Source organism: Miniopterus natalensis, chromosome 6, assembly GCF_054644295.1.
Source record: "Miniopterus natalensis isolate mMinNat1 chromosome 6, mMinNat1.hap1, whole genome shotgun sequence".
NCBI classification, from domain to species: Eukaryota; Metazoa; Chordata; class Mammalia; order Chiroptera; family Miniopteridae; genus Miniopterus; species Miniopterus natalensis.
The window spans coordinates 26,120,070-26,134,779 of NC_142086.1; the positions used below are offsets into that span (position 1 = coordinate 26,120,070).

The 14,710-nt window shown below is 36.8% G+C and overlaps 1 protein-coding gene across 1 annotated transcript in view; it reads left to right on the plus strand.

Annotated features, from left to right (window-relative positions):
• Nucleotides 1–14,710, plus strand: part of EPHA6 (EPH receptor A6) — a 771,763-nt gene that overhangs the window by 505,995 nt on the left and 251,058 nt on the right. The window contains exon 7 of the mRNA XM_087818112.1: nucleotides 473–635. Coding sequence (XP_087674238.1) covers nucleotides 473–635 — 163 coding nt within the window. The remainder of the gene's footprint in view (nucleotides 1–472; nucleotides 636–14,710) is intronic.

The following is a 14,710-nucleotide window of genomic DNA, read 5'->3' on the forward strand; positions in this document are numbered from 1 at the left end:
GTTTCCTTTCACCCACAGGCCTACCCACGGATAGCGCCGGCATTCTGGCACTGCCTGCGGGTAGAAGTGAGGAGCGGGCACTTGACTCCTCCACCCTTGCTCCGTGCTCGCTGCTGCTGGGTCTGATGGGATGTGCCCCTTGCCCGCAGGGCGCAGCTGCCATTCTGTGTAAACGTGCTCTCGCACCACCACCACCCCTCAGAGTTGGATCAGAAATCCAAATCACGGAGAACACAGTGCAGTTTATATACAACGGGTCATCTTTATTAAAAAATCTCCAAGCCAACACCATATCATATGCATCCTAGTGATAAATAGCTAAATGATAAATTGTGGAAAACGATGCTTAAACCTCCTTTTAATCGATACTTTTGATATTCTGGGCATAATTCCCTGGCTTAACTTTGGAATGTCTCTAGGAAAAAGTAGAATAACTCTGTTTCGTTTCTGTTTTCTTCTTTTCTGTCCCCAGGAGCATGAGCAGCTCACCTATTCCTCCACGAGGTCCAAGGCCCCCAGTGTCATCATCACCGGTCTCAAGCCAGCCACCAAGTACATATTTCACATCCGAGTGAGGACTACAACTGGATACAGTGGCTACAGTCAGAAGTTCGAATTTGAAACAGGAGATGAAAGTAAGTTTCAAAGTATATTAAAGTAAGATGTTAATTTAGTATCGTTCCAATACTTGAAAATCTAATGTCTTGATGGTTAAAAATCTGATGTCCTAAATTTTTAATAGTCTTATCAAGCAAGATTGTGTTCATGCCAGTGGTCATACGGTCATACCAGTTAATGTTTTAGTGTTATCCTTACATACTTACATACATGATGCAAGGAATGCCTTTACATTTGGGCCAGTTGTAAGGTGGCCCAAATGTGTCTCTTTATGCAGAATTCATCACTTACCCTGTAACACAGAGTCTCAGTGGGTGGTGCTAACCTAATTGTTCACCGGTGTGGCACCATAATATGATATGAAAGAAAACTTGGTAGAGAAGAAAGCCATGAGCAAATGACTTTAGCGGTTAGTTCAAAATTATGCAACTTTGGCTTCTTATCTCAGTTACACCAACAAAAACATTGGTCAGGAGACAGGCTCCACTGGAATGCACATTATAGGTTTATATATAGGTGCATGGGCTTAATTAGAAACTCAAATTAACTCCATAGCTTCAACACATTGCAAACCAAAATGGGAGATGAAAGGACTAAGGTATTTCAACATCATGTAACATAAGCTTTGAAACGCCTTAGTCATTCTGAATCCAGCTCTACCACTGAATTCTTTTTTGGCTTTCAAAGTTGTCTTTGTTAGGATAATATAGGTGGCTCTTGCAGTGTTCCTGATTAGAAAAATGTCTTAATATCTAATCATAATGAAATTATATTCCCATCATTGACAAAATACCTATATTCATATAAGAATTCAAGAATAGAAAATTTATTATAAAACTCTTTATGAATAATGGCAATAATAGCTACCATTTATTGAGCCTCTGAAAATACCAGAAATGATGTGAAGTATTTACATGTATTATCTCATTTAAACTTTTCAACATTCAATGAGACACATATTATTTTTCTAAGTTTACTTGTGAGAAAACAAAAGCCTAGAGAAGGTGAACCATTTGTTTAGATTGATGCAGCTGGCAAGAAGCTAAGCTGAAATTTGAGGGCCATGGTCTGTACTCTTTCATTCGAATTATTAATAATGCTCATGATAAGACTACTAAATAGGCCACAGTTTTTCTCTAGTTTGTCACTCTTTCAAAGTGAAGCTACTTGAGTTTCAAATTCTGTGACAGAACAAGTGTTTTGTTTTTTATTTTATATACTGATGAACAATATTGATCCATAAGAAATTCTTTGGTACAACTATATCTAATGAAAAAGTGAAAAGGCACTGACATATTTAATTAAGAAGGAACACAGCATAGGGAGAGAGAATAAATAAATGAATAAAAAGAATACTTATAACCTGGATGTTTTATATCAGTGATAATTATTTATAATCCTGCTGGAGATCATTTTTTTTAAGCTAGCGATAAAATTATTGGGATGAAATTATAATTATCACAAGCATAACTCCATAATCAAACCCAATATTAAAAAATACACAAAGAAGTGTTCCTGCTGTGTCCTATTGACTATTTTTTCCCCTGACCACATGTCAAGACTTAGGCTAGGTGCAGAGCAAGGATGCAACTCCAGGCCAGTTTGCTCTGGAGAAGTTTCATCATGGTCCTATCACAGCTGTATTTATTGCCTCCCGGCAACTCAGTTCTCTGACTTTATTTCACATATGAAGGAATTCACCAAACTTCTTAAAAGTATGACATTTTGATTATTTCATTGAGTTAGAAATGCATTCCCAGCCCCGGCCAGGGTGGCCCAGTGGTTAGAGGGTCAGCCTGTGCACCGGAGGGTCTCAGGTTCAATTCCTGGTCAAGGGCATGTCCCTGGGTTGCAGGTCCGATCCCTGTCCCCTGTCAGGGCGCGTGTGGGAGGCAACCATTTGATGTGTCTCTGTTACACTGATGTTTCCCTCTCTCCCCCTCTCTCTCTTCACTCCCTTTCCCCATCCCTTCCATTCTCTCTAAAATCAATGGAAAAAAATATCCTCACCCCTCAGATCATGATTAAAAAAAAGAAAAGAAACACACTCCCAGACTCAGGGGGCTACATCTAAATAAGGCACCTGTGTTCATCTGGGACTTCTAGACAAGGCAGTCTCATCTAATAAGAAAACAATAAGTTCTGATCTACATATCAAAAATGTATTTTGGTTTCAACTCTAAACTTCAACGCATGCTTTCAGATGTTATGTAAAAGAAAAGCACCTTGAAATTCCTTAGCAGAAAAGTCCCATCCTCACCAGTGACCCAGTGCAATATTTATTCTTTTGGCAAAAAATGTAGAGGACACTTAATATGCGCCATACTCTGAGGTTCTGCGGATAAAAATAATAATAAGAGCTGTTGCCTTCGCGTGATTTATAGTCTAGATTTGTGGGAGGGAAATGAAAATGTAAATGAAAAATGTAATATTGGATGACATGTACGATCATAAAGATATGTAAAAGGTGCTGTGAGAGCATAGAGAAGAGGCCCTAGTTCAGCACGAATGGTTCATGAGAGATTTCAGGAGGATGAGAATTGGGGGCCCATTCATGAAAGGGGAGTAGCAAAGAAATAGCAAAAGCACTGAGTCCTGAGACAGCAGGAAAAATTAAAGAAGAACAAATCATTTGGTGTGGTTACAGTGAGAGACATGGAAGGGAAACGGTGGGAGCTAAAGGTGGATGAAGGGGCTCTTCTGGCCGTGTGAAGGGCACGGGGTCCCCTGAAGACTGAGGAGCCGCAGGAGGTCAATCAGGGAGTAACATGACCAGTAACAGGTGTAAGACTCTGCTGAGCAATTGACACAAATGATCATTTTAATTCTCACAAGATTATATCTATTTTTAGAAACTTAAGTAGCTTTACCAAAATATGATAACCAATCAGTGGAGGTGCCGGATTAGACCCTTAGAACCATCTGATAATGTGAGCAGTGGACAGCAAAGGCAATGTTCTGAATTACTGATTTGTAAACGCCAGGAAAGTGACTTTTATTAGACCCTCGAAGAGACAAAGTGTCTGAGAAGTATCTGAAAACTGTTTGTCTAAACCTGGAGTTTGGGAACATAGAATGGCTCCCAAGTCAATTTATAGCCTAAGGCAAAGTCATTTAAAGGATCACTTTTTATCTGGTTAGCTTTAAATTGCATTTTCAGAGCGTGCTGTTTATATCCAGAAGAGAATTTCGATGAATAATGCCATAGTAGGATATGGATAGGTTTACTATAAATTCAGGAATATAATGATATGAATCCCAATCTACAACATCAGTCTTTTTCTCTTCAAACCCTCGGAGCTCATCTTTAAATTTTTATGGCTTTTGTTTCTCAAGTAGTGCCTGCCTATTGTAACATCAACTTTATTATTTCATTATCTCGTGTGTATTCTGTTTACTTAACTAACTTTATATATATGCATAGAGAGGGGTGTGAGTTGGGGAGGAGAGATTAGGTACACTCTCATTTAATGGCCTGGTTCAAATTTTTTAAATTAAGCAAAATGAAGTAGTTTACAATTTCATTCTCTTAGCTGTACCTATTTTATTTGTTTCAACTTTTAGTTTGCTCATAACAAGTAAGACAATAATATAAAATATGAATTAATTTCTTTTCACGTTTATAATGTTCTTAATCACTTGTGCTCTACAAACATAGTGACATCGAAGGAACAACCATGGTGACCTCTCTTGCTCTTCCAGACCAGTGGTTAGGGTTTTTTACAGAATCAGAATATGCTAGTGGAAACTGGCTAACAAATGGAAAGGTTACTAATTATGACTGCGAGCATTATTAAAAGAGCCACTTTAACACTATTGGTTTCCTTTCTCCCTAAGTCTGTAGAACAGCCTCATTTCATAAGTATATATGGAGATAGACATAGGTAGATAGATGCATAGGTAGGTAGGTAGGTAGGTAGGTAGGTAGGTAGGTAGGTAGATAATAGATGATGATAGGTAGTTGATGATAGATGATAGATAGATAGATGATGATAGATAGATAGATAGATAGATAGATAGATAGATAGATAGATAGATGATAGATATTTACTCATATACATTCACAAAATACTTTCTTTTTATATTTTAATGCTGATATTTCAAATATCCACTAATCTCTCAGTGGATTGAGTGTATAGCTAAATATTATGTCCACTAACATCATTCCTTAAATGCTAATTATGTACTGGTCTTTTTATTAGGTACTGTAATCAATTTCCTCACTTTCACAGAATAAATTTTTCAGGATTACAGTAAACTACAGAATCAGTAGTAAGAAAATAAGAATATATAAATATTCTATGTGGCTCTTCTTGAAAGATGGATGGAAGATAGGTGGTAGTTAGCAGTTGTCTAATATAAGAATTTTCTCAGAATTAAAATAAAATTCATATTATGCCACAAAGCATCAAACACACACATACATATATACATATTAAATACAGGCCTATATGGATGAAACAACAAGAAATTTTAATGGCCTCATATTTGTTATTTCTGTTCTTATTTTCTGGAGAAAATGCGATTCTTTTCAATGGAGAAAAGATAATAATTAAAGTTTAAAAGTTACCTACATAACCAATTATATCCATATCCTTATAAAGTGATTAAATTTTTAATAATCTATTGAAATTGCACTCCACATTTTTAAAAATGTAATGCAAACAATTTAAAGATAAGGAAGTCAGACATTTTTTCTTACTTAAAATACCACCAGATTTATCTAATATTCAAGTGTATTTTAGAATAAAAGAAAATAATTTTATGTGTGTATTTTTAAAACCAAAAGAAAATATATCCTGTTAGATTACTGCCAACTTTAACATTTTAGTTAAATACTGGAAAAGAGCTTGTGAAGCTTTCAAAAGAGTTGAATATATGGCTTAAAACCAATTTTTTAAAAGAAAACTGAAATTTTACACATAATTAACAATTTACCTCTTCCATTGCCTATCCAAATGATCCTGGAGAAATACATTGCCAACATATAAACAGTGCAATTTTTTTCTCTGAAAAGATTAATTATACCTTAAAATTTAGCAACATGTAAATTTAGGTTTTCACCTGAAGGTTACATAAAGCATTTGTCAGCACAAAAACCACATCTGTCAACATTTTAAAATGTATTTTTTACCAAAAGTAGTAACTATGGACTAGATTGATACCATGTAAAATAAATAACCACACAAAAATCATCATGGTCAACATTAAGTAACCAAACTGTGCATTACTGAATCATAGTACAGTGGCGCCTCGGTTTTCGTACGTCCCCGCTGACGAACATTTCGGTTGACGAACACTGTAAACCCTCAAGTCAATGCTTCGGCTTTCGAACCCTCCTGGGAAGTGGAACCTGCCACCCGGCTTCCGCTGAGGGCAAGATCCTGAGGCCCAGCTGTCTGCTGTGGATCCCTCAGTTTCCCAACGTTTCAGAGCTCAAATGGTCTCCAGAAGAGATCGCATTCGAAACCCGAGGGACCACTGTATTTCAAAATAGAATCGTATGCCATGTCTTGCACATTTATGCCAAAAAAACTTATTTAGATACAAATGAATGCATTTAATCATGTCATGATTTTGAAAACATTTATAATATTTAGCTATTTTTACTATGGTTTCATATTTAAGCAATTTGATTTATTTAAACAATTTATAGTTTGGAAATGATCCTGAAGATGAAGGAGCAAAATTGTCTCTGCATTTTCTATTTCCTAATCTATTCTTTATGTCTCTATTTAACTGGTATATTTATATCCCACTTTGTACACTTAAAAACCCCAAGTCATTGGGTATTTTCTGCTGAATAAAATGTGAATTTCTCAACAAATATTCAAGTCTCCCTTCAGTCTAATCCAAATTGGCATCGTTCCTGTCCTAGTTCTCTCTAGTTATCATATACTCTGGGAAAATGTGTGGACGCTTTTATGCAAAAAATTTTCCTAATCTTTACTTCTAAGCTGCTTTTATGGCTTCCAACTGGTACATTCAGAAACCCATCACATCACAGACATTTAGTCCAGCTTATACGCTGTCCCTCCTGAAGTATTCCTGATCAGTCCAGCAAGAGATCATTCCTCTTGCCAGGCCCGAGTGGCTCAAGGGTTGACCGCTGACCTGTGAACCAGGAGGCCGCGGTTCGAGGGCACGTGGCCAGGTTGCAGGCTGTGCCCGAGGACACTGATCAGTGACTCTCTCTCATCATGGATGTTTCTGCTTCTCTCTCTTCCTTCCTCTCTCTGAAATCAATAAAAACATAAAATTTTTTTTAAAAAGAGATCATTACTCTTCCCTCAGACTTTCTGTAGTGTTTTATTATGCAAGGGCTTTATTCTTTACTAAATTGTTAGCTCTTTGAGGTCAGGAGCTACAGCCTACTTATCTTTGTGTCTCAAAAGATTTCTTGCACATTAATAGTTTTCAATATGCATTTAATCAAATAAATGAAGAACATTTATTTGAACATTTTCAAAAGGCTAAAATATGAAGAAATAGCATGTTGCCTACAAGTGTAAAAAGAAAGATTAAAATATTTTTATTTGCCACAGATAAGTACTGTTGCTTGCTTTGTTTTGGGCAACAAGCTGTAACTGGCTTGAGTTATGTAGAAACATGATGTATGCAATTTTAATTGCAAATTAATTGTTAATTCTAAAATTGGGGGCCATTTTAGGTAGAGTTTAATTACATTTTTGTTGTTGTTTAACATATTTTTCTCCTTAAACTTCTTTTTAAAAAATCTCTCTTATGTTTGATCCAGCCCATTGGTTGAAATACAATCTGTACTGCTTCACTTACTTAGGATGAAATTAGCTACATCATTATTAACAGCAGTCAGAAGTTTTGGAATAATTATTAATGGTGAAGCATGAAGCAGAAAGAGAACCAGGTGACCCTGGTGGAGTAATAAAAAAGTTAATTAATCAAGCAGGAGGCAGATTTCATATTTATGAGTCTACCTAGAAGAGGAAGAATTCTAGAACATAAGAATTTAATCTGAAATAATCTCCAATCAATAGCACACTTTCGATGTTGGCAGCCATAGCCATCTAAATGCTAACATCAGTAGGAAAGAAGAATTTCCTAGCAGTTAGGTTGTTTGAATATAAATTAGCCTACCTTGTGAGGTAATGAAGGACCCTCATAATAAGAATTTGTGCTGACGTGAGGTGGATACTTATTCAGCATGTCATAAGGAAAATCTCTGCTTTTGTTTAGGAGTTTGTGGTAGAAGTTTCATATAACTAATAACATCAAGATTTCATAATAACAGATAACATTTATTAAGTTCTAATTATGATTCAAGCACTGTTCTGTTCTTTATATGGCTACTAGGGCACTTAACCTCTGAAGTGGGTACTGTTAGCATGTCCATTCTATGGATCAGAAAACTGAAGCACAGAGAAGTTTCGTAACTTACCAGTTTCCCACAGCTTGTAAGTGTCGAAATGGGGATATCACAGCTTCAGGCCCTTTTCATACTAATGCTCAGAACCAGGACTGAGTTCCCTTTCTACTCATTCATTGTTTTTACTTTTCTTGTTCAGCTTGGTCATTACTTCTAATTTTCTCCATGATTATTTTTTATTCTTACCTCCAGTTTTTTACTCTCCCTTAACAAATTATATTTCTTCTTAAAATAATGGGTGTTAAAATAATGGGTAACAGATTTTCAGAAGACCATAATTATTTATAAATCACCATGCATTATGTTCAGAAAACTATGTGTGTTTTAACTCAGATTTCTGGATTAATGCACATACAGAAGACCAAATATGACACTCTAAAGGGGCAAAATAATGCAGTTAGTCTGGTTGCCTTACATGTGCAGGGACTTGATGAAGAGTAACTATTTGCATAGAAAATGGAAGTCTCCTTTTTTGTGCATTGACATAAAAGACATTTTACTTCAGTTTTGCCTGAATCAAATAAAGATTTAAATTATGGGAACCAGGTTTATGTATTGTAAGACACAATGAAGGCCTTCATATGAAAAATATTAAAGACCATAACTTTGCTCAATGGTAAAAAATCATTAACTATTAACAGGTATTTAGACTTGTAAAATGTGAACATCAATGTGCAGTGTTGTAATTTGGCTCATATCTAAAAGGGAACTAACAAACAGCAGTGGATCTATTTCTTAAAACAGAATATAGGTTTATTTTATGTCAGTAATGTACAGCAACACATACAATAATATGATTTCTTTGGGATATAAGCCATTATCCCTTGGTTGGAAGATTTTTTGAAATCAGGAACCATTTCTTATTCGTTTTCAATCTCCTACATTGCTTTGCATGTGCCTGACAAATGGAGGCATTCAATAATATCAGTGAATTAATGTCTTCCAGTAAATATTCAATAAATGTACATCTGTTGTTTCAAACAAATTACATGTATTTTATTATTCTACCTATGTATTTTCATTACCTTGCTTTTATTTGTTTATTTTGGGCACATATTAATAACAACATGCTGAATGCTGGTCAAAGGGTACAAAGATTCAGTTATGCAGAATGAATAAATTCTGGAGATCTAATATACAGCGTGGGCACTATAGTTAACACTGTATTGTATGCTTGAAATTTGCTAAGAGTAGACCTCAATGTTCTCACCACACTTATACACACACACACACACACACACACACACACAATAACTATGTGGGGTGATGGATATGTTAATTAGTTTGATTGTGGTAATCATTTTACAATGTATACTTTGATCAAAACATCATGCTGTACAACATAAATATATATAATTATTATTTGTCAATTATACCTCAATAAGGCTGGAGGAAAAAAGCAAAGATAAGTAATACATGTTCTCTGTCTTCAAGAAATTCACCACTAAACCACACTAGAGACTCTCATAATAATCCTTTATTTATGTCATTCTCAAAGTCTAATTTTAAATTGACTTGATTTGAGATGAGATGGATTTTTTTCTATCAGGCATCATATAAATTGCCTGAAATTTTCTGTCAAGCTGTTTGACTTTACAACCTTGAATTCTTCTAGAGAGCAAAACTGTTTCTCAGACATTTCAAATTGCTCCAAATTTAGTGAAAAATATATTAGTGCTTGAGGATTAGAGAGAGCCATTCTCAAGATGACACAAATCAGCTTAATTGACTTATAATTTGAAGTGGCTTTTTTAATATCATATTTTAATTGTCAGAAAAGCATCAAAGTCAAGGTAGAAAACCTAACCTCAATATAATCGTATGGAGCCTTTCCGTAACTGCTGTTGATTCTTAACTATGCTTAACCTCTCACCTTCATCTGTTGCATGATCATGTACTAAGCTCAAGACAGGATTAGGAGTATTGTGTGGTCAGTAGTTACTTCTGAAACAGTATCTTAAAGCATTAGGGGAGTTCCAGCTAGCTGCAGAGTGGTGCTGGTGGAGATACATAGATTCTTATAAGAAAAGGGTAGAAACACATGGTGCTGGTATGAGATTGTCCTTTGAGAAGGCACAGACTGCCAGGATGACACATCAAGGGTCTTGGTTCCTTTGATAGCTTTATTTCATATTTCTCAATTGAATTCTATCCACATGGCAATCCATGATTTTTCAGAGCTGAAAATTTTGAGAGTTTGATGAAAGAGTTGTCAAAATTCCCAAGTCAGGTGAAAAGTATTTTATATAAAACATATAAATAGTAAATATTATCTGCTTATGTAAGACATAGATACAGTTTGAATTTTTTATTTCAACAATACAGTATGAAATAGAAATTAATTTATCTAATGTGACACCTTTAAAATTGGTATTAACCCAGTGCAAGGTGTCTGATTTTGCTGTATCTCATTGTGACGTCACAATACTGAATGGACAAATGTTTATAAAATATATCCAGCCAGCTCTACCAAGACCTGTGTGGAGAACTAAGAAGCAGAAGAATTAAGTTGCATTAAACTTTACTTTTTTAAGAGAAACAGTAGTTCAGTGAATTTAAGTTGAGTAACAAGAATTCTTGGCAAGATAGCAGGAGTCCTTTAAAAGATTTAGCTGTGTGTGCACAAACCAGAGCATGATATGCGTGAGCACATTACTGTACTATAAAGACAGGCAAAGTTGCAGAATATGGCAACCTTACCACCAGATATAAAATAGCTGATTCACACAAACTGAATTTTATATCCTTTATGCTTTTGAAAAACTGAGCATCCTTTAAAAAATACCCTTGCGCTACAGTTATTTTTAAAATAAGTACTTATCTTATATTTGCTGGATACAAAACCAAAGAAGACTAAATGTTTGTTTTTTTCAGCATCAATTTTAGCATTTCTGTAAACAGTAAACATTGCAACATTACTTAATGAAGTTAAAATACATTTGTTTACATATATCCATACATATACATAATACATATATCCTGTATTCATACACGCTTCCTATTCTCATTCCGAGATGACGAAATGAAAATGGCAATGTTTTCAATATTGTTGCATAAGTTGTTATCCTTGAGAGTTGACAGGGTTTATTTCCAAATTTGATGTGAAGTTTGTTCTGAAATTTGACATAACGAGAGAGAAAATGAAGGGCACTTGGGAGGAAGCAGCAAAAGTGAAAGCAAGCAGAAGAATGTTTAAGTGTTTAATTTACTTAATCCTTAACTCAATCAAAAATATTAATGGATGGGCCAGATATAGAGGCAGGCACTGGGGATTCACAGATGGAAAGGATACACTTATTTCCTGCTTTCACAATAGTTAATGAGAGGTTCAGAAAACTAAATAAGATTACAGTAAAGGGTTATGTTTGATGTTTCAGGGAATACAGGGAGAAAAACCCAAACAAACTAGCATCGAGGAAAGCTTTTAAAAAGAAGTGATGTATTAAAAGAGACTTTAAAGTTAAATAAAAGTTGGCCATGAGAATCATGGGGGTGGAGAGTGAGGTGGGGAGTGGGGTAAGAGTATTGGAGAGCTTTTGTCCCCTCCTGTGTGCATGTGTGAAGGTGCAGAGATGAAAGAGAGTATGGAACTTTCTAGTAACTGAAGGAATTCCAATAAGGCTAGATCCATGGTTCTCAAAATGTGGGCCCTGCACCAGAACCATCAGCAACACATTAGAAATGCAAATTTTCAGGCCCCACCCCAGACCTACTAAATCTGGGGTGGAACCCAGCATTCTGTTTGCATAAGCCCTCCAAGGACCTGATGCCCACTGTGGTTAGGGAACCAGCAGCTTCATCCAAGAGGACTAGGGCAGGTAGGGGTAAGGAGTGATGGGGTGATGATCTTGGTATAGGTAATATAAGATAAAGAGCTGGAGTCACAGGCAGGGGCCATGCCGTGCTGACCTTTGTCTTGCTACTGAGGCTAAACCCACCCACCCCCCCCCTCTCTCTCTTTGTTTTTTTACTGTTTTATCTTCTTTCAGTTATCTGTAGTTTTGGAGACAGGCAAGCAGTCAGTGAGTTTCCCATAACTGACTGCTCTGGAACCATCTAATTATTTCCTCACCTTCATTTTATTCACACTAAAAATAAAACCTTCCAAATATCTTTTTCATTGTCACGCCTATTGCTGTCATAACTTCCAAATTCCCTAGAGACAGTTTTGGCCTTAAGGATTCACCTACTGAAGGTGCTGGAACCTTGGGAATTATTAAATTCTAACACATGCTTGATCTCTGCCAGCATGTAAGCCTGCATATTTCTCCTTGACAGTTCATATTTGGTCTCTGGACTTCCAAGACTGTGAAAAAAATCCTGCTCACAGAGCCTCCTGAGAAAACTGGAGGTGAGCCATCCCATGCCAAACCCTCAACAAGAATTGCTCAGTTTCAGAAGTCCTCGAAATTAAGTTATCTGAGAAACTTCATGAATCTAGGTATAATAGAGGTAAAGGTGATATGTTAGCAAAGCAAACTTAGACACCAAGATGACTATACCACACAAAGAGGTCACAGACTCATCTCAGGCTAGGTTGTAGATGTCTGTTCTAACTGGCAAAGGCAAAATGATACATTCAGTTAGGTGATTCAATTGGCATGTTGGCTTAAGAGGATTCTTCACTCTATTAATTTGTCCTCAATAAAATAAAGGGAATGTGCTAAATGATCTTCCCTTGCTCTAAAAATGGGACACTTCCTAGTGAAGCAATTAAGGACTTGGGCCAGACCAAGCCCTGCCACTCCCTATGTAGTAAGACCTAAGGAAAGCAATTTAGTCTGTCTAGGCTTTGGTATCCTCATCAGAAAACTAGAAATTTATTCATTTGTGTGTTCACTGATTCATTCAACAAATATGTTTGAGAATCTACTCTGTACTAAGTGCTGTTCCACATGCTATGGATATAGCAGAAATAGACAAAGACCCTTCATATTCTAGAGAATACATTCTAGAGAGGAGAGAGGGAAGAAACAAACAATAAGTAAAATATTTAGAATGTCAGGTGATACAGATGGTATGTTACCTAGATCTTCCCTTCAGGACCCAGGTATTTATTCTCTTCACTAGTGGGAGTGCTGCCTGCTGAAGGCTCATAGATGAATTCTTTTCCAGACATTGCTTGGTCAAAAAAAAAGCTGCATGCCTCAGAGTCATTCCCTCTCCCCAGGGGCTAGGCAGAATCCAAGACTGCTCAATGTGAGGTACAAAGATTAGTCCTATTGTTCAATTCAGGGCGCCTCGAAGAGGCAGTCTCAGCTCAGAACTCCCTGATGTCTGCTGAGGGTTTGTAGCTATCATATCATAGTTCAGCTGCTCCACTTTTTCATTTCTGCTTCTCTCACTCCCCCACATGTCCATGCTGAGGTCACTCCTAGACAGACCTGCTGCATGCAAACCTCCCTTGCAGAATCTGCGTCCCTGAAGCCCCATCTAAGACAGGTGATGAGAGGTGCTCTGGAGAAGTGTGAAGCTGAGGAGGAGAGGGAGTGCCCACCTCCTAATGTGGCCATTAAACGTTAACTAGCACTATAATCCTAATTATTACTGTGAGCTAGGCAGCTGGCAAAACCTGCATGGAGGAGGGCCTTAAACTGGGCCTTGAAGAAAAGGAAGAATATAACTAAGCAGAGAGAACAAGAAAATTTTTTACGATAGCAATTGATTCATGCAATTCACTTTGGCAGATGCTCCGCAGATAAATAGACAGCTAAAGAGAACTAGTGAAGAAGAATTTTGGTTAAAAACTGAAGCTTTTGACTTAACCCTGGATTTAGACATTGACTCCATCACTTCCTAGGTATCAGACTTTGGACAAGTCTCATGTTGTTAGATCTCAGAAATGTTGATTATTGATACTGATATTATTGGTATTTATTTTCAACCCTAAAATTCCATTATACAATTTCAATTTTAAAAAATCACAAAATAATATTCCTTATTGTCTTCTTGCATGTAGAGACCCTACTATAGCAGTCAAGTCATTCCCTGATTCTGTACTTTGACATTTATCCTTCATGCCCATAAGCTCACCCTGGAGACTAGTTGGCTAGTCTTGGTGTTAGTTTTTGTTTAATTTTTATAGGTGATATATAAGGATGAGTGGGATTCTCCAAAAAGACTTGGCCTCCCGAGGCTTAAGCACTGGAGAACTGGATTCAGCCAAGGAAGTTCCACACTTGAACTTCTGAGACACCAGATCTTAACCAGCACAGTAGGCAAGTCAGGGAACCTCCATCAGCTCCATTACAGCATCATTTTGTGAACCCAGAGCCACTGTCCCCCCTGTTTCTATGGTAACCAAATTATTTATGGGTTGGGCCACTTTTCTTTTAAATACTTAAATCGACAAAGATCTCAGTGCCAACAGACAATATAGCAGAGCAGTTACAAACTCAAACACTGGAACTAGACTGTCTGTACTGAAATTCTGGTTCTGCCACTCCTGTCCACATAGCCATGGCAAGTTAATTAACCTCTCTGAGCCTCAGTTTCTCCATCTCCGAAGTAGAGATAATCCGACTATCCCACATGACTGTCGGGAAGATTTCAAAGTGAATACCTGGGAAGTGTCTAGAATTCCGGACGGCACGTGTAAGCGCTCTGAGAAGAGTGTGATTACAGCAACCCCCTTCTGAGGGAGACGCCTCCACAGCCCGTATGCTGTTTGCCCGAGCCGGTGCTGTG